This window comes from Centruroides vittatus, unplaced genomic scaffold (assembly GCF_030686945.1).
Source record: "Centruroides vittatus isolate TY-2023 unplaced genomic scaffold, ASM3068694v2 contig_359, whole genome shotgun sequence".
In the NCBI taxonomy this organism is placed as follows: domain Eukaryota; kingdom Metazoa; phylum Arthropoda; class Arachnida; order Scorpiones; family Buthidae; genus Centruroides; species Centruroides vittatus.
Window position 1 is genome coordinate 383777 of NW_027122182.1, and position 22515 is coordinate 406291.

The 22515-nt window shown below is 27.7% G+C and overlaps 1 protein-coding gene across 4 annotated transcripts in view; it reads right to left on the reverse strand.

Annotated features, from left to right (window-relative positions):
• Positions 1-22515, reverse strand: part of LOC136974893 (muscle calcium channel subunit alpha-1-like) — a 112216-nt gene that overhangs the window by 78588 nt on the left and 11113 nt on the right. For 3 of the 4 annotated variants that reach the window (XM_067269870.1, XM_067269873.1, XM_067269872.1), the window contains exons 4-12: positions 16517-16669; positions 13346-13539; positions 10979-11082; positions 9752-9867; positions 8983-9018; positions 5926-5998; positions 5660-5820; positions 5038-5263; positions 1555-1762 (exon numbers count right to left, since the gene is read on the reverse strand). In XM_067269870.1, the coding sequence (XP_067125971.1) occupies positions 1555-1762; positions 5038-5263; positions 5660-5820; positions 5926-5998; positions 8983-9018; positions 9752-9867; positions 10979-11082; positions 13346-13539; positions 16517-16669 (1271 nt within the window). Of the gene's footprint in view, positions 1-1554; positions 1763-5037; positions 5264-5659; positions 5821-5925; positions 5999-8982; positions 9019-9751; positions 9868-10978; positions 11083-13345; positions 13540-16516; positions 16683-22515 lie in introns of all 4 variants that reach the window. The other variant, XM_067269871.1, reaches the window with a different exon arrangement.

Below are 22515 nucleotides of genomic sequence, written 5' to 3' on the forward strand. Positions count from 1 at the left end.
GCAAAAATTTATCAGGCAATCAATAATATAACTAAGAATATGATGTCGTACTCTATGCATGACTTATTTCAAAAATATGAAAAGTGTCTGCACATGAATGTAGATCACTTGATTGATATCATTTTCATAACATAAATGACAAACTATGTTTGAATTCTTGAAAATGGATATTTTGTTAATAAATACTTAATAACCATCTATTTATATGTATATAAAATCCTAATCCTTTAATCCTAAATATATATATCTCTTAAAAGTTCTATTCTCAATACTCTTTAATATTTATATAAATTTATATTTATAGAAGTAAAATTTCATTAACTTACTTTCATGTATAAATGACTTAAGAATTTCTGATTCCAAAATACTTTGCTTATAAAGTAGAATTTAAACAGTCTAGTTAGTATGGAGAAAATAATCTCCTAATTAACATAACTGTAATTATATTTTCATTACTACAAAACAGTTGTTACAAATTCTTTTTTATTAATTAATTATTGCCAAGGAGGCCTATTGAGTAGAGACAAGATAATTCAAGTTCCACTTGTCGGAACTTTTTTAGGAAAAGGTCAGTTAGCCTGAGCCATCTGGACAAGTTGAGATAGATATGCCAACCGAGGCAGGCCTGCAGGAGAACTACAACTCGGCTCCAGATTGGTTGGCCAATGAATCTAAAACTTCAACGCGGCCGTTGGAACTAGGAGAAACAAGCCTGGCCTAACACTGTTGTTAGAAGCAAGAAATATTGCTATATATCAGGGGTGGGCAAGCAAGAGTTCAGTGGGAGCCGAAATGTAGGTTTTGCAAAATGCATGGGAGCCGCAGTTCTGTACTGTCATGGCAGATAGTATGGTAAGGTGCGCGATTTTATTATATAATATAAATATAATATAAAACCAATATTGAATTTTTTAAACAAACATATTTTCACAAAATTATAAAAATAAAATTGTAAAAACAATAATAAAAAACAGAAATTAACACTTTCAGCAAGAGCCGCATGTAACTCAAAAAGGGGAGCCACATTTGCCCATGGGAGCCGCATTTGCCCATGTCTGCTATATATGTATTGTAAACAGTTGTCAAATAAATGGACTTAGTCTGAGTTCAAGGAGTCGTAAGGTGTTCTTTCTGACAAACCACAGATCCAGAAATCGGAAGGTATGATCCAAAATTTACTATTATAAATTAACAACATAAAACTTCACTGTAATTTAGACGTATAAATAGATACACTTTTTTTAATCAGCATCCTAGTAATATTGTTGTCTACTTTCATTATTAAAAGAGAAATTATGTAATAATTTCAGGTATATATAGCATTTAACACTTCATATTCCTTTTTTTTTTCCTATTAAGTTTTGTTATTTAAACTTTATATAAAGTTTTGATTTTACTTATTATATCAGTTTATACACATATTTGCAACTTATTAAATTATTTACTGTATATTGGTTCTATATTTAAATGTATAAAGTTTTAATAATAAATTAATATAAAAATTTTATACATTTAAATAAGATTTTATTTTATAATTTTAAGAATATAACTCACCTGAAACACAGTTAAAAGTGATTGATAAAAATTATCAAAATTGTGTCTAGGTTTAGCCCATTCTTCACTATTAAATCTTCCTCCAAATACTTGCATACCCAATAAGGCAAAAATCACAATGAATAAAAACAGCAATACTAAAAGACTTGCAATTGAGCGTACAGAGTTAATTAATGAAGCCACAAGATTACATAAAGAACCCCAGTATCTAAAAAATAATAATTCTTGTTAGTAATTTTTTTATTTAATAAATTAAGATAATTTAAACACATAAATTAATACAAAAATGTTAAATTTATTAAAACTATGAGTAAATTAACAAAAGTAAATTTCAAGAAAATTTTGTTAGATACTATACTATAGATATTATTTTCTACTTCATAAAAATTCAAAATAAGAAAAATCAAATTCTTAACTAAATTAAGAAAATAAAATATTAACTTATATTTGATGATGATAATCAATTTAATTAAAAATGTGCATAAAATACGAAAGAAGTATTTTAAATCACGAATAAAAATATAAATTTAATATAATTAAGTAAATAAAACCGATGTTCCTCAGATTTGAGCCTTTAAGATGTATTATTGTTTTGTTTATTTTATTAATTAGTAAAATGAACAAAAAATCTAAAATAAATATTCACAGCAAAATACCATTTAGGATAGGGATGGCGAACCTTTTTGAGTCCACGTGCCATATTGTAAGCATACTTAACTTTAAAAATGTTAATGCGTGCCAAAGTCTTAGACTTTGAATAATGATATTTAAAAAAAATAAACGAATACGCTTTAATTAGAATAACTGTAAGAAAGCTGATTGAAAAATGGATGATCAGGTGATAAACAGAAAGGATGATTGAAAAGAACAGAAATCATATGATACATTACGCGCCAGATGATTTCTCTTACGTGCCACTTTGGGCACGTGTGCCATAGCTTCGCCATCCCTGATTTAGGATATATTTAATGGAAGTGGCAGTAAACATTTATCAAAATAAAGTATATTCTAAAAACATAATTTATAAAGGTAAGTCTGCATTTTCAAACAAAAATACATAGTGTTGTTAATAATTTTTGCAATATTTCAATTGTAAAACACAATTATATATTCTTTCATTTAACGTAAATATTTTAATTACTAAAACATCATAAAACTAATTAGAATACTGAAATCTTTAACCAAGAAACTGTACACAAGTTTCTAAATCATTTTTTAATAGTTAATCTTTTGCAAAGGTATGTGCCTACTGCACTTGCCAAGTCCGTGAGTTAATTTGCAAAATACAAAATATGTTAGAGTTGATATGCTTATTAGAGATTGTGGGAGGGAAAAACTGGTTATATTCATATAACAGTTGTAACCTTTATTCTTTTGACACAGATGTGGGTAGTCGGTGATTAAAGATCGGTGTCCATGAGGGCCTGCCAGACGAAGGAAAAATTCAGCTCCTCTTTGTAATTTATGCAGGTGGTGGTGCGGCTAGTTTTATATATGGAAATAGCCTCCAACCATCTCAGGTGCTCAGGGAGAGGCAAAGTGATAATGACTCTCGCTTGGTTGAAGGTGGCCTCAATATCAGGGTCAGTCACGTAAACAGCAAGAGCCGTAGAGTCCTCCTTGGAAAATGGAATATGTGAGCACACTGCAGACATTCGGCACGGGAGGAACACTATGGCTCTTGCTGTTTATGCAACTGACCCTGATATCAAGGCCACTTTCAACCAAGCGAGGATCATCATCACTTTGCCTCTTCCTGAGCACCTGAGATGGTTGGAGGCTATTTCCATTTATAAAACTAGCCACACCACCACCTGCATAAATTACAAAGAGGAGCTGAATTTGTCCGTCGCCTAGCAGGCCCTCAAGGACACTGATCTTTAATCACCGACTACTCACATAAAATGCGCATGTCTAATAAAGGTTACATAGACTTGACTAAGGACAAGAACACACATGCATAAAATTGTGTGGCAGAAAACTAAATCAGAAATCAGCTTTTGGTTCAGTTTCTGTTTTACGCTTTTATGCCAGAACTGTTAATTGCCAAAAATTAACTGCCAATCAATACAGGTGTTCGAATTATTTGATGTAAATTAATTATTCAAATAATTCGAACGCCTGTATTGATTGGCAGTTAATTTTTAAACTCTGCGCATTCCAATTTTAGAACATTAATGAACCTGAAGCAGTTCTCCATAGAGATATAAAAACGTTTGTTTGAACAAGTTAATATTTCTATGTTTTACAGGAAATAGAAAGGTTTTAAAAAGACAATATCTTATATATAAAATTCTCGTGTCACAATGTTAGTTACCTTACTCCTCCGAAACGGTTTTACCGATTTTTACCAAATTTCATATGCATATTCAGTAGGTCCGAGAATCGGCTACTATCTATTTTTCATACCCCTACACCATTTCCCCCTTTCAAAAATATATTTATATATGGATTAAGGCTTTTATGTCCAAGAGATGGCGCTAACTTCCGACGACCTAAGTTTGCTTTTCTGTCAGGCATTCTGCTTTTCTGTGAGAATGGACTGAAGCAGATCATTTTCTATCTTCTAGAAATTTTCTATATAAATAAAAAATATAACGTTCGTTTGTTCCTACCGATTCCTTTGAAATTTTGACACAATGTTGCATTCGAATACGCACGTGTTTTTATATAATATACATGTCGAAATTCCCCCCAGTGGGGGGAGATGGACGGGATTAAGGCTTACCGTGAAGAACTCTGCTTCTATTATACTATTTTACATGCGGTTTTTTGCGTTTTTAATTGCGTTTTAATAGGTTACGTCAACAGAATATACACTAAAAAGGGATTTTTCGATATTCCCCAGCGGGGAAAGTGACGAGATTAAGGCTTACTGTGAAGAACTAGGCTTTTATTATACTATTTTAAATGCGTTTTTGATTGCGTTTTAATAGGGTACGTCAAGAGAATGTACACTAAGAAGGGATTTTTTGAAATTCCCCCCACGGGGGAAGTGTTATACATTTATAATAGATACATTTTGAGCCACAACAACGCGTGGCCGGGTCAGCTAGAAATTACCTAGAAATAATTTATATGGCAAAACAACGTTTGCCGGGTCAGCTAGTTTAAGTGTGAAATTCAATTAATTAAATTGGAAATATTTGAATTACTAGAATAAAATAATAAAAATATTTTGCTCAAATTACAGAATAAATTAAACTTATAAATATATAATTTATATCTTTTCTAATATTTTTGAAACAAACAAAATACTTAATCTTAACTAACAGTTTTATTATGAAAAAATAAATAAATAAAGATTAGTTATAAAAATTTTCATTTGAACTTCACCAAAAATAAAAAGTCTACAGAAAGGTTAATTCAATCTTTGATATTGTAAATTTTTACATGTATTTCATCCTGCATTTTTAATTTTTACAAAAATATATTTTATTATTATTAAAAAATAAAAAAATATTTAAAAAATGAACCACTTACTTGGTAACTTTAAATATACGAAGTAAACGTACGCATCTCAACACTGATACTCCTAGTGGTGGCATGAGTTCAGTATAAGTTAGAACCATTTCAAGTATGGAACTTATCACAACAAAGCAATCAAAGCGGTTAAATAATGAAACAAAATATCCTTGGAAGCCCAAACTGTACATTTTAACTACCATTTCAAAGCTGAATAAAGTTACAAAAAATATATTTGCTCCCTCTGAAACAAGAAAAGAAATATACTTATTATTATTAAATAAAACTTACAGATTAATTGAAAATCATTTCATATATATAAACAAACAATAGTAAAAATATATTAACATGATTTCTAATAGTAAAATTTTCATTCATTTGCCTATTTTGTTCTATAAAACACTTTGTTCAATATTTCTATTCAATAAAATTTTTTGATAATAAATTGCTTTTATTTTCATCCTATAATTTTCCTTTGATAACATCTAATGTAATCTGTGAAAAATATGGATGTTAAATATTTATTGATGTTTATATATTTAATATTATATTTATTCTATAACTGAATTTCAAATAATATTTGAAAAGCAATAGAAATTGAAAAAACTGTTTGTCTTTTAATTTAATGTTTAATTCTTACCTTGAAATTTATCTAAAAATTTTGGTTGTTGATCATGTTCTGAAGCCAATGTTAAAGTGTTTAAAAATACAAGGACAATTACAATCCAATAAAATACTTGAGACTTTACAACTTTACGACATCCTCTCCTCAATCTCCGATTCTGTCTTTCAAACTGTTTTCTAAAATGAGATAGTAAAGTAATTTATAATGATTAAACATAAGTACATAGTCTTACATTGGAAATGCTTAAGTGTTTAAATAAATCTTTAAATTTCAAAACTTACTTTTTAATTGCAAACCAGGAAGGTGGTTTTGCTTCTGCTTGATCATCTCCTTCAACTTGATCTTCTGGTTCAACTGTTCAAATATATATTAAAATTATTTAAGATTATATACTATTTTAGTTTATAATAAATCAAATGCAAGAAACCGTAATAAAAACAGCAACCATTAAAAATCAAATCATAACTAAAGCATATAATTTTATATAATGGAATATCTTTTTGTACAATAAAACTACAATAAAAAATATATGTGGCAATATGCCATATTAATGTATATATTAGATATAAGTTTAGTTTTAAGTTTTCTTTCTTCTTTGTTCTTCATTTTGTTTTCTCAAATTTTCTATTAACATTCCTTCCTGTGGGTGGGGTAACCCTTTCCACAAACCACATTAACAATGGGAAGTGAAGTCCCTGAGGCTACTAGAATGATAAGAAGGTTCATTCTTGGGTCAGACTCTCGGTGAATGTAGACATGAGAAAGTTACGCTCCTGCTTGTTGTCTACAAGGAGAAAGGGAGACTAAGGCGGCCTACAGAAAGAGAAAGGACCCTGCTAACGTAAAGAGAGAGAGAGAGACAATGTCCCTTGTATAAAGAGAATCTTCGAAGAGATCCAAAAAAAGATCATTGAGAAACTATTTAGAGTGGTTCCTCACCAGAAGAGCGTCAATACCAAACAGAGAACCCAGGTATTCTTTATAACCTCCTCTATCATACTAAATCTTCTTGCTATTCTTCTTTTTCTTTTTAGTTTATAATTTAGTGTAAGTTATTTGTAAGATTACAAGTTTGTCTTTTATTTGTCACGAGCGCATTCTTTTGTTCTGTATTTGTTCGATTCTTCGCCCCAGTTTGGGATATTGTATAACATTAAGAGTTGGAATCCGAAAGAATCCTGTATATTGCTAATCATATGAAAAAATAAATAATTGTTGTTATTTTTTTGTGTACTGCCTCTTGTGGACTATTGTACACTTGCGTGGCTATCACATATCAAAGCAAAGCTTTTAAATTGTCTAAATTTCCAATTAGATAATTTTAGTAATGATTCAAATACCATGCTTATTCTAACAAACAGCATACTATCTACAGTTTTTTTCCTTGTAGCTGCACCATTTATTAAGAGCATTTACTATTAGAGGACAACTATTCTCTGAGAATTGGGTGCAATTATTCAAGGGCAATTATTAATGGAATAAATTTGACAACATTTTTCACTATCATTACTCAAACAACACCACAATACTCGATGCCTTCACACATTATTTCAAAATACAGTGTTTGTGATGATGCTGAACAGAACGTGCAATTTTTTCAGTTTACAATAAGCTTCACTTTTCTCCAATTAACAGCATGCTTACTATTAGGGAGTTGCTGGCTATAACTTCATCTTACAGTTACATTGTTTATTAGAATAAATATAGTATTTGCAATTACTTCATATTTAAAGAAAAAATATAAATATTCTTTGTCAACAGTAATTTGTCAGTTGAACATTTAGAAAAAAATCAATTAATTAATTGAATATGACAGCCACTAAATAACATTTATTAAAATCACAATAATGTAACAATAACTTTATGTATACTTCTAACTTCTTTTCTTTCTTACTTGAAAACTAAAGCTAATCTGAATTAAATTTTAACTAAGATATCTTTTGCATGATTAGTTACATAACTAAACTGAACTATCAGAAATGACAAATATTATACTTCACTAATTGAGAGTTAATTAAATTGACAATTATTTTTAACTAATAAATTCACATAATAAACAAACAAATTATGAAGCGCAATGATTATACATGAAAATATACAATATTTCTACTGTTCATAAACACTTTAATATAATAATCATGAAACTTTCTGTAAAAGTCAAATAGCAAAAATGTTATAATGGAAAATGTTTTTAAATAATTAAAATCTTTACAAAATTATTTCTGGACACAAAAGAAATTGGACTTAAACACTGATATCTATTAAGAGAGAAAATTTAAAATTATTAATTATCTGCCTGGAGAAAATACTTTCATAAGGAGTTATTTTAAACAAATAATGAAATTAATTAAAAGATCTGATAAAATTGTTTTAAAACTATGGAAAAAACAGTCTTATTTTACTGAATATTCGAATTAATTACTCAGAAGGAAATAATAAAATCATAATTATTTCCAATAAATTTAAAACAGTTGAAATCTCAACTTTAAATCTCAACATATTTTTAAGTGTATGGTATATTACATTAATAATATTCATCCTTTTTTATCTTCATGACTAGGTGCATAGATAGACACAGGGCATTTCTACATCATCTTTATTTGGAATCTCCTATCAGCCTATAGGAGATTCCGAATATAGATGATGTAGAAATGCCCTGTGTCTATCTATGCACCCAGTCGTGAAGATAAAAACAGATAAAAGAAGACATGGTTTCAGAATACACAAATATTCATCCTATTGATAGAATTTTAAATATTCAAATAAAAAATAAAAAATACAATAAACACTGATTAACATTTAAAAAATATAACAGTACAGGTACTCCTCACTTTACAACCTATCTGCTTAACGACCACTCGCACTTACGACCTGCAATTCAGGAAATCCCTTTTCTCAGCTTGAGTGTTGATCAGTGGCGAATGGTGACATGCACACTAAGCATACTACAATAGGCTTGCGCGTATTATAATTGTCTTATAGTACTATAATAGGCCAATAGCATACTATAATAGTCTTTTTATGAATAAATTTGAAGTTTGTTGCATAATTTGTATAATTTTATAACGATCCTATATTCCCGGCGCAAGCTCCTCGCTTATCGACCAATTTGCTTAATGACGTAGTCGTCGGAACGGAACTCTGTCGTAAAGTGAGGAGTACCTGTATTAACATTAATATTTTCAATTTATGTTTTAAAGTAAATTTTATTGGAAATTATAGTATTAATTTTTAAATCCAATATATTGAAAGCATGTAATAATAATTAATGTAATTGTTAATAAAATAATTTTTTAACTTTAAAATTCAATTCAAATAATCACAAGTCAATAACATACCTTCTCCTTCTTCTTTTTCATCTGGTTCTATATCCTCTGTAATATAAATAATATTTATTATATATTAAAATTTTTCAGATATGAAACATTCATATCATCATATAAATTAAACAAAATTTTATTATTAACTCTTTAACAATTATAATTATATATTAAACTTAACAGATTTATAAAAATAAATTTTTGTAACAGAAAGAGATGATATACATGAGACCCAATTTACATATCAAAATTTTTAGGATTTTTTGATAAAATTCACTGAATTTTCAAATTTTCATACAAAAATTTTTTGATAAAATTTTTGTATTCAAAAAACGTTCTGTATTCTTAACATTCCATTTTTGCAAATGACAAAGAACCTGATGAAGATCTTGGTTAAAGATCGAAAATGTTAGTTCAGTGACTATATTCGTTTTGTACCAGAAATCTAAAGGTTGTGGAAGATCTATTTAACAACTGTTTACATCACTGCTTTGTATGTAATTAATAAAATAACATAACATTCAGTATTCCATTAGTATTCCTTGATACAATTAAGAGAATTGATTGAGGATATGTTGATTCCTGTAGATCTATAATATGGTGAATATTCTCATGTATATAAACATCAACTCATTCATATATATGAGAACATAAATGTTCACATAAATGGCTTCAATTATCATAAGACAATGCTTCTGATAATGAGGACATTGTAAATATATGAAAATATATAGTACCACCAAATTCTCAAAATTCATTCTTTTCATATCATTAATTAATTACAAACCTGCTTGAGTTATCCAATCTAAATAACCTCGGAGATCTTCTTCAATCTGTTGTTTCTCTCGAAGTTTATGAAAATCACCTCTTGACTTTGCTTTCTCTCTTTCTTTGGAAAATTCACTTAAATTAAAAGATTAAAACATTATATTAATACTTAATGAAATAATTCTGACTACTGTAAAACAAACAAACAATCTATTTTCAGCCAGCTTTTTACTTATATAATAATAACAACAAAAATAAATAATGTAACTTAATATTATCTTAAAGTACCACAGTTAAATATCTATTATCAAATATCTATATCAAATCAAGTAAAATAATAAAGACTGATCATAAAGAAACACAAAAGATATTCATACTATTCTAGGAATAAAGTCAAAGAACATTTTTGTGCCATACATTGTTTTAATATGAACTGTTAGAAAGAAATCAGTTTGAACAGTTAGATATTACAATATAAATATATTGTTACATACTGAATTAATAGGTATCCCTTTGCAACATTGTCCACATCTGTGTTGCAATTTAGAAAAATTCTTTTTATAAACAATTTCATTAATATATATATATATATATAATGTGGCATTCTAAAGATATCAAGAGTCAAACTTTGATAACAAGTAGAGCCTAAACTTTTAACTTTTTTAAAATTTTGGATTTTCTTGTAGTACACTGAATATTCCCTTTTAAACATACCGATGTATTTTTCTACAAAACGTCAACTTCTGTTAAAACTATTCATGTCAGTGAGTCAGTGAGACCAATAAAACTTTTTATTAGATAAAGAATCATATATATGTGTGGAAGCAGTCAACCATTGCTGTAACACAGCCATAAACTACTGCAACATTGACTGCTTCCCCACCGCCTAGAAATCTTTCTACGAAATATAAATTCCCTCTCTTCGTCATACACTCCTTCCCCCACACGTGTTCAGCAATCCCCTGTGTCTTCTCAGCAGTTTGTTGCCTAATGATGCCTATTTAACACAGGTGAAAACATACTGTGTACAATTTTCTCACTGGTTTTTGCAGTGTTTATATTTGTTTGATTTCTTAAATAACCTTTTGTGCTTATTATTATTATAAAATAATTTTATTATCAATTAATGAATAATAAACAACTATGATATATTCTTAAATAATAAACTATTAAAACTTGTTTAAAATAATTAAATAATTACTTGATCAAAATTAAATTCTAAACTACTATAAATTTTTCAACTTACCCACTGAGAACACCCAATACGAGATTAAGAACAAAAAAAGATCCAAGTATAATAAGACTAATAAAATATATCCAGGGCCAACTATTCCCAACTGCATCATTTATCTAAATCATATAAAATATATTTTAAGATGTTTCATTATTAGATATAAATTTTAGAAAACATTTTTTATGTATTTATTATTCTTACTTAAATACAATACAATGAAATCATAAAATCGTAAAAATAAGCATACAGCAAACTAATACAAATGGCACTTCAATTTCGTAATTTTATTGTAATTTTAGAATAACAATAAAATTTTAATTCATAATGAGCTATTTATTGTGACATCATCATAATGCCAGGCTGCAATTTTTTGTCACAATAAGTTTAGTAGTCTTGCCCCTGTACAACACACTTTTCCTGTTAACAATAGAGTCATGCCAGTCATCTAACTCCATTCAGGAGAAAATTTTTGAATTGAAATAACATAACTGCAGCCCAAAAGTGGAAGTTCATATGTAGTTAATCAGGACCTACTGTCCCTATGCTTCCCATAACTGGTCTCAACACTCATCTATTTAACACCATTTGAGAATAAAGAGGGACACAATGGATGTCAGTGGGAATTTGGCAGTGGGCAGCCCAATGAATAAAAATGAGAATTTTTTTCCTATCATTATTATTATGATGAATATTTTAATAAGGAATTATATAATTAAAGCTTTTTCCTCAGTGAACTGATATATCTGATAAATTATTGAAGAGATTTGTGCTTTATTTATAAAAAATTTATAAGGTGTAATAGATAATTTTAATGAAAAGATTGTTGTAAATTTTACTGATAATTTAAATTATATTTTAACTAAAGCTCAATAATTTATACAAATAAGCAATAATAAAAATTATAAGAACAACAGATAATAAGGATTTCTTCATTTCTTTAGCCTATACATATCTACTTGAAACAATAGCAATTAAAATTCCTCACGATTTTCTTGCTGGAGTGGTTATATGATTCTTGCTAGAGTGCCTCATAATATATAATATTCTATACTATTACTAGACGTTACTAAAAGAATGTTTTAGCAACTTTGTTGTGTAAAAAGTTTCATATTCAACTATAAATTTCTTAAATTTTAATTAAAAAATAATCGTAAAGAAATTCTTTAGAATGTTTTGAAACCCTATTGGAAAATAGCATTAGGGGTTTTTCATTATACAGTTTTTAAGTTTATATTCTTAAATGCAATAATATTTTCATGTAAAAATTCTAAAAATAAATTTGTCTGAATTTGAAGTAAAAAAATAAATGCAACATGTTAAATTTAACTGTTTGCAACATTATTTTTGATAGACAATAACACCATGTTTTAACACATTTCAATTATATCTTCTGATCAAGATAACATTTAAAATTACATAGTATTGACCATTAAAAAATTATAAAATAAAAATTTTAAATCTTTCAAAACATTCAAACAATTAAAATTACATATTCATTTAGTTAAAAATTATATATTGTAACAGCAATTGACAACAAACAATGTTTTTTATCAAACAATACCCAGATATTTGTTTAATAAACTATACTGATATTCGTTGCTATTACTTTATCATCATTAACTGAGTATCAAAGGATAAATTTTCAATAAAAATTTGCAATAGTATTACAAATAAGATCTTTGATCATTAGCATATATACAGTACGTTCCATAAGTCAGGAATCATAAGAGTTATGCTAATTTTTATTTATTTCATTACAGAAAAAGCATGGCACTGAGTACAAATTGAAGTTATTTTGATGGTGAGAACTCACAGTCAGCATAAAATTGCCAGAGAGTTTAGCAGGCTGCACGTGGACTTATCAATCACACACAGTGATCAAAATGTAGCCTGTTACTTTTCACCATCTTCACTCAGACTGCAGATGTTTGACATCAAAATAACTTCAATTGTTCTGCCTTATTCCATGCTTTATCTGTAAAAGAATAAACAAAGACCAGTATAATTCCTATGGTTCCAGTCTTGTGAGGCACCATGTATATCAATTAATAATAGAACTGGTTTTTTGTTAGTGAAGCAGGGAAAAAACATTTTGTTAGTTATATTGTTTTTAAATCACAATTGTAGTAGTTTAAAATATGTCTGCACTACTACTTTATAAAGATAAAAGAAAATTTCTCCTAAATGATAATGTATATAAAATTAAAGGGAAAAAATCAATTTTATAATTTCATATTAATGTAATAATAAAAGTTTTCAATAAAAACTCGTTATATTTTAAAATATAAAATAAATAAATAAACAAAACTTTACTGTATAAATTATAAAATGTTAAAATATATTTTACAAAACAAGGAGAAACGGAATTATTTCACATACATTATACATTACATCTGTCCAACCTTCATTTGTTACACATTGGAATACTGTTAACATTGCAAGTCCAAAATTATCAAAATTTGTAATTCCATCATTTGGTCCTTCCCAATATTCTCTGCATACTTCAAAGAGAGTCTCATTGCATTGAAATCCACTTTTGCCACATGGATGAGGATCTTCTGATTCAATCTGACCTACAATAAAATATGATTAATGTACAAAAATAATCATAAGATATATTGTTAATGAATTTGTATACACACTAACAAATCCATTTCATGACAATTTATAGAAATATCTAAATTTACTTTCATATTAAGTAATTTAATATTAATTAATTAATAATATATCCATATAAAACTATTGTTATTCTTAAACATAAACAGTAAAATAATAAAATAAAATTTAAAGAATTTTTAACTTTATTTTAAATTTTCATATGTTTAGAATCATATTAAACAAAAATGTAAACCTATTAAGTCAATACAAAATTATGTAATTACACATTTTAACTGTTATGTACATGTAATGAAAACTAATACAGTATATGACCATACAAGACCATATTCAATGAATGTAATCAGATTTAGAAATGTTTATTTTATATTTACATCCAGTTTTTCAACAATTGCAGCATTTTTAGCATCACAGTTACTCAAAAACAATTACAGTTCATATTTAAATAAATTGCATTGAGTATGGCATGATTATGTCCATCATTTATTGAAATTCAACCATAACAAAAGTCATTTTATCATTTTTAGAAATAATTTTTTGATAAAAACATAAATAATTCAATAATTTAATCAGTCAAAAGAGGAATCACATTATTTATATCTAATTAATATACAGTCGACTCCGCATAAGTTGACACCTGGATAACTCGTCACTCGTCGGTTATGTAGTCAATTTTTTGTGGTCCCAGCCAATCTACATAGGCATTAATGTTATTAACCTTAAAAAACTCGGTTTACTCGACATCATTTAACTCGTCACCACTGGATAAATCAACATACTTCTTCTGTTTCACACTTTTTAGAATTCTGATAAGTCAAGTCCCCCCCGTGAAAAATGAGTTCACACCACACAGCTTATTGTACGGTGTGAACTCATTTTTTCAGGAGGGGAGTCGACTTATCAGACGTCTAAAAAGTGTGAAACAGAAAAAGTATGTTGATTTATCCAGTGGTGACGAGTTAAACGATGTCGAGTAAACCAAGTTTTTTTAACATTAATAACATTATTGCCTATGTAAGTCGGCCGGGACCACAGAAAGCTGACTAATTAACTTATGGTGATGAGTTGTCCGGATGTCGACTTATGCAGAGTCGGCTGTACATAATTCCAAAAATAATTTATATGGGGGATACTATAGATTACTATCTATGGAATTTCGGGACTTTGAGTATATATCTGAACTGAGGGGACCGAGACGAGTTCAACGATACCCTACTTTTGGACTGGAGACGAAAAATAAAAAAGTCATACTTTTTTCCAGCAATCGCGCGATGATAGGGAGTCGCGTCGCTCTCTCTGCTAAGTCGGAGTTGCGTCACTTGCCGTTAAAATTGCCTTTAGTAGATGTTCCCCCCCTTTTTTTACTTTGTTCAATAACTACCGTGAATCAATAACTAGTGACGTTTAGCACATGGCGGCCTGCTGGCAGCTCCCCTCCAGGAGGTCAGTCGAGAGCACGAACAGTTGGAATGGCCGCCACGTTCGCTGCCATAAGTAACATTAACCGAATTGGCGATTGCGCAATGATCAGAAGTTGCGTTGCTCTCTCCGCTCTCGTATCGCGTGTTTAACCCTACTGGAGATGACCGTAGTCTGACGTCATGGTTTGCAGACTTTACCGCAAGATGGCAGTACTAGCAACTATGGTGCCGTCTTCATGAGAGCATTAAAAAAGTATGGTAAGTGAAAAAGTATGATAACTTTTTTATTTTTCGTCTCCGGTCCAAAAATAGAGTACCGTTGAACTCATCTTGGTCCTGAGTTCCAATATATAATCAAAGTTCTGAAATTCCATAGAGGGTAATCTATAGTACACCCTTTATATGTAACTAGATTCCTACTGCAGGGAATTTTTATAATATTAAATAAATAAAATATTAATATCTATTTCTTACAAATAGTAGTGAACACTTAATATCTTTGTTTTTTTCATATTAATATATAAAGAAATATAAAATATCTTAAAATAAACATTTATTTTGAATTTTAAAAGATGAAAACAAATAATTATTAAATAATTGTGTGTAGTATTTTATTGGAAATTATTGTTTATGTAATAATTCTGACTTTTTTTAGAATTATCATAATAGTTCTTTTACCTTCACACTGGATTTACTGTATAATACACCTCTGCCAATCTCACCACTATCCAAGATATAGAAACCCTGAAAATTTTTAAAGCTGATCAGAAGGGAATATGCCTTAATTATAAGAAAGAGAAACAAAATAGGCAATGTATGATTCCATCACGATCAAGATGCCATCGAATCAATGTAACACACCCACCCAGTTACATAATAACGTAGGTTTAACTACATCATAGATCCATTGACAATGCAGCAATTTAAATTTGAATTCTACAAAAGTCATCAATACATGTTCCATTCATAGAATGCAGAAAACCTGAAGCAGAGCTCAGGAGGAATCCGAAAACATTTATGAATTACAATGCAGAGAGTATTCAAAAGTTCCTGAAAAGTGATTATTATTAACAAGCAGAATGCTATATTTATAATTAACTGATGCAAGCATAAACTTGCAACTTGTTTTGTCAGGCATTCAAGTCCCATCAGACTTTTTTTACTCCCAAATTTAAAAAAAACACATTAAAGGCACTCACCAGGAGTTGGCAGATCAAGTGAAACATTTTGTAGTTTAGTGGCCAGAATCGGAGCACCGATTTCTACAGGACTTAGAAACGTGGCGACACCGTATGGAAAAACGTTTTAATTTAAACGGAACATATGTTGAAAGATAAAGTGCTAAATCCGATTTACTGTCTTTTTATTTATATTTTCTGAGAACGTTTTGAATGCACTCATAGTTTGTTTTCTAGCATTTAAAGAAGTTATAGATTTTTCAAGATTTTAATTTCATTAACATTAACTTATACAACATTTATACAATTATAAATATAAATAATATTACACTCACCTGTTACATTATTAAAACATGTTTCATGCATTTTCCCCGAAAATAACTCTAAACCAATAACAGCGTAGATGATAATGACAAAAATTACTAATAAAGCAATATGAAACAAGGGCACCATAGCACATATAATGGAATTTAATACAACTTGAAGACCTGCAAAAATAAACTACTTTTATAAAAATCAAGAAATGTAAATAAAAATATACTATATATATGGTTTTAATTTAAAAATAATTCACATGAATAATAAATATTCTGATAATCTGAGGAATATTTCAAAAATAACTTCATTTCTTCATTCAAATTGTTAAATGTAAAAAGCCATCTCAATATTTTCAAGCCTCAACAACTCATTTCCAGAGAGAAAATGACGACAAAAAAAATGAGAAAATTCATAAATACTAGAATAAAAAATGTTTACTGTAAAAGTTGAATAATGACTAAATGTCATAATGTTCTCAATTTCAGCAGTGTTTTGCCCCTGTACATCATACTTTTCCTGTTAACAATAGAGTCATACTGGTCATTTATCTAATTCTGTTCAGGGTAAAATTTATGAACCGAAATAACGTGACTTCTGGTACAAACCGAAAGTTGGTATACAGTTAATTGAGGTCTCCTGCCACTAATCTTTCCATATATGGTCTAGACTTTCATCTATCTCACTCCGTTCTTGATATTAAAGGAGAGCAGACAATCAGATGGACAGATGCCAGTGGGAATTTATAGGTCTACAATTTTTGAAAATTGCAACCCAATATGCTTAGTCCCATAATCATTATCCATCATTAGATCTATAACTTTCTAAGCATTAACCATTTAAAAAAGAGAATATTTTTATTATACATTTCCTATAACAGTGCAAAGTTATTTCTCTTCTAACTGATGTTTAAATGCATTTTAAATTTGAAGATATGGCTGAAATTTATGAATTTTCTCCCCTTCTTGCTAGAGAAATCTAGAGGTTTGATTATATTAGACTATTTTTCCACTTCTTTGACAAAAGTTGTTATAAGATTAAATATTATATAGGGAATAAATACAAAATAAATTAATTAAAATAAATCTGATTATATTTAACACATAAATTATGATTAAACTCTGTTTAGACTGGACTTCAATATAAACTCTGGGTTAATGTTACCTATGGTTCCAAGATGGCAGCTCGTCTGATTCCAGCAAGGAAACAGTGGGGACGCACGTTCTAACCTAACCTATTCTAATAATTTTGTTGGTAATAATTATGGTAATTTATTAGAATAGGTTAGGTTAGAACGTGCGTCCCCATTGTTTCCCTTCTATTTGCTGGAATCAGAGACAAGCCACCATCTTGGAACCATAGGTAACATTAACCAAACTCTGTTTAAATTCAGTAATATGAAAATAATTTTACTTATTTTAATTTAGTTTTATTAAATTTTTATTCAGTAATGTATATATGCATGAATTTGATTCAATACATTGATTATATATAAACTATGAAACTTTCTAATCAACAAATCTTTCAAATTCTATAATTAAATTCCGTTTCTTACACCAAAACTGAATTTATTTGCAAAAAATTAAAGTTATTTTGAATTCATTTTAATGTTTTTATAGTTTTATATTAAAGAAGCATTTAAAAACAATTATTTATTAAAATATTTTAAATATTTTGTAAATATAAATAAAGCATTTCAATTTATTACTATTGTTTTGTCTTCTTGTAAAAATAACTAATATTCAATTATCACTAAAATATTTTATTCATTATATTTTTTAATTTTAAATTGATCGATTTAAAGTTTAACAAATTTAAATCTTTTATTAATATCATTAAATTAATAAATACTTACATTAATAAGTCAACATTGTAGTTCTAAGTTTATATCTATAAAATTTTCATATCCATAAGTTTATATCTGTATTAAACAAATGAATGACATTTTAATTTATATAATAGTTCCCAAATCTTTTTTATTTAATTTACTTATTTAATTTTTATACAATTCAAAAAGAATGTAAAACATGCATTTCAAGATTCACAAAGAAGTGATGTAACATCTCTACAAGCTATAAATAAAATACATCCTCTTATCTATCTTTTATCAATACAAAGATTGGGTATTCTATGAGTTATTTAATTTTCTGCATAGAATTAATTAAAGACCTGTATATTTAAAACTGGTTGATAGAAAAGACATACCAAAAATTTAAGAATTTGCAAGAGGGATAAAAAATATTTCAGGTATATAAATTTGCATCAACTAGCAGAGAAGTTGTTAAATTAAAATTAACGTAACCTTCGCTGCCAGTTGAGTCGTTTTTGCACCAGTTGCACGATGCAAAATTACATCAACCGGTAGAAAGTGTGTTGACGTTGAGATGATATAACATAATTTTATGTAATTTAATAAATTATACATATATTTGCTATATTGTTTATCAACCAAAAAAAATGTAATACGAGGGTAGTATTGCTTCCTAGAGCATGTAGATAGAAAAAATGACGGGATGTTAAAAACTGCCGATTCGCGTATGCTAAGACATCACTAAAATAAACATATTTTGTTTTTTTCCATTTAATTAAAATGTAATTGCACTATGCGATGCACTATTTACTTCAACCTAAAGATTTCCTTTACCAAGAGTCAGAAAAATAATTACAAACTTTTCTGAATGATGATTTTCAAGTTAAAATAGCATCTTAACAGTCAATAAAACTTTTCGCAAATTTTGAAACATTAGCATGGCATTTATTGCTTAAATGTTAATAGTTATAAAAAAAAAATTCTAAAATAATAATTACTTTGCTCTTTACTATGCTAAATATATTTATAATTATTAAATACTAATCCTGTTCATTTATAATTATTAAATACTAATCCTGTTCATTTATAATTATATATTTAACAATAACATTTAAGAAATATAGTATTCAAAAAGTTTTTAAATTAAATTTTACAAAAAAAATGTGCATAAAATTGAATAATCTTTCTTATTCAAATTACGTGATTTGAATATAGACTGTGAATAATTCAAAAATTTGACATTCTAGATTTAAAAAAAATTATTTCAGTAAATATTGTCTTTATACAGGGTGTATCAGAATGACGTTTTAAAAATTTGGGGGATTGTAGAGGACAAAATTTTGAACGTTTTGATATAAGGAACCCATAGCCAGAAATGTGATATAAAGTTTCTACAGTGGTAGGAAGTGCTTGTCCGACTTTCACTTTGGTAGCTAACCCTTCCGTCCACTGATGTCATGTTATTGTTCTTGATTTCTTCCTCTGGGGTTATGTAAAGTCCCGTGTGTATGCAACACCTGTAGGAACAGTTCATAAGCTTACGGAAGTGCAACTTTACAGCATTTAATACCATCAGAGGGGAGCGTGGCATTTTACAGAGAGTCGAACAAAACATGGTTCGTCGTTGCACATGATGTAATTAAGTTGGTGATCGTCACATTGAACATTTACTCTAAACTAGTGCAGCCACTGAATCGATTTATAGTTTGATTGTACTCTACTGTTTTGTCAATAAAACTTGTCATCAATACTATATTCTGCTGTTTCATTCAGCATACCGACCGCAAAGTGCAAAGTGTTGTAGAAACTTTATATCACATTTCCGGCTATGGGTTCCTTACATCAAAACGTTCAAAATTCATCATCTACGATCCCCCAAATTTTTAAAACGTCATTCTGATACACCCTGTATATGTTACAGATGATATGATTTTCATGACATACTTGGCATTTATGTTTATAGTAAGCATATTTTAATGATATAGATTCATTAAAAATGATATATTCATCATACAGTTTAATATTTGATAAATATTTCTTTACATTCGACAAATTTAAACAACAATTTCAAATATTTGTAATAATTTAAATATATTTTTACAAAAGAATGAAATATAAAATCTCCAAATATATCAAAAAACTTAATTACTATATTGTTTTAATCAATTCATTAATATATATACTTTCTATATAAACAAATAGGAATAAAGTAAGAATTCCAGAATATATAATTATACAAAATTAAATGTATATTAACATAGAAATAAGGTATTTTAATATATTTTGATTAATAACTTTCATAAATAGTATATTTGCAGTTACTTTATTAATTTATAAATAATTCAACAGATGCCACACCATTTTTGTTTTGTGAATCTTGAAGTATCACCAAACAACTGTTTATTGCATTCTTACTGTATTAAAATTGAATAAGACAAATTCAATTATTATTATTACATCAATTGTCATTCTTTATTTCAACACAGAAATAAAACCATAGATATGAGCTTTATATACAACTTTCATGTATAACTATCATGTAAAATCTGTTAATTTCATTTTAAATCTAATCTAAATAAATTCAAAAAATTTAATAACAAATTAAAACATAGAAAAGAAGTAAATAATTAAAATATTATCAACAAAATTTATTTCTAGAATATTGCTATTACAACTACTTATATTCAATATTGTATTTTATATGATGATAATTCCATACAGTGCATAAAATTATTTTTTAACAAATTATATAAAAATAACTACAGTAGTTAAATTTAAAACATTTCAGAAATAAAGAATAAATGAAATTATTGACATATTATAGCAGTATTACTAAAGCCAACCATTGTCATCGGGCTATATAACGACTATAATAATAATAAATTACCAAACAATTTGATATTAGAGGAAGGCGTTAAACACCATCTCGTATTAAATTTAAGTGGTTGGCTTTAATAATATATTATATCAGGTTTTCATAGTGTTGTTTGTTCATATTAATGAGGTTGAGGCCGTTTTAAATGCGAAAACGTGTACGTCAGATATTCAGCACCACTTTCTGGTAAGCCTAGAAGTTTGACAATGCTGTTTGGAAAGTCAGTGGAATCATACTCAACATTCCAAATGCCATTGTCGAACTTCTAGGCTTACAGGAAAGCAGTGCTGAACGTCCAACGTACACGTTTTTGCGTTTAAAACTTCGGCCTCAACCTCGCCATTATAGCAGAAAATGTAAAATAATTTACATACATTTTCTGCTACCCGAAGTTCTTATATCAATTTAAATCTGCTTCTAAACTCACATTAAATATTTTTTTGTTAAACATTAATTTTGGAAATTTTTAAAGTTATATTTCTAAAAATTTTGGATCAGCTTAAAGAATATATAATTTTAAAATAAAGTTGATATCTTTAAACTCTAAATATAAAATTTTTAATATTAGTGAAACGACCTTCTATATATTATTTAATTTATGAAATATTATTTATATTTTTAATTCATACAATGAAATTTCAGAATGATAGAATTATGTATTGACAAATTATATTTTTATATTAAATGCCTTTAACTTAACACAAATGTAACTAAAATTTCAGTTTCATTTTTGATTGAGATATTAATCAAACAAAACTTTACTATTACTTTCTAAAATTTGTCATATTTCAATAAAAACATTTTATAAAACTGAATTAATGACTAAATTCTTAATACAAAATGAAATTTGAATCTTATCTTTACAGTTAATTCAACTTTTATAATTTCAAGAAGACAAAGTTTCATAAGGAATGTTTGATAGATCAGCTAGTTCAAAGATAAAAATTGATCCTTAAAGGAGAAGAAGATCAAAGGATATGAATTTTTCCTAGCCAGAACATATACAGATTGCGCATATACATACATAGAAACAAGTACAAACTTAGTTAAGCTTTAAATCAACTGATAAATGATTATTAGATTTATTATTGGAAATTTTTTGACATTAATATATCAACCAATATGTCAAATAGTGTCTCATCAGGTGCAATATATTTGTTATTTTATGCACATGATGTATATTTTTTGTTTTCAATTTAACTTTCTTTACTCCGATTATATAAATAATTTTATTTTTTAAGTGTCTTCCCTGTACAGGTACATTATTTCTTATAAAGAAAAATAAATTTTTTAAAATCTTATCCTTAATTCTTTTTTATAACAAAATTTTTTTT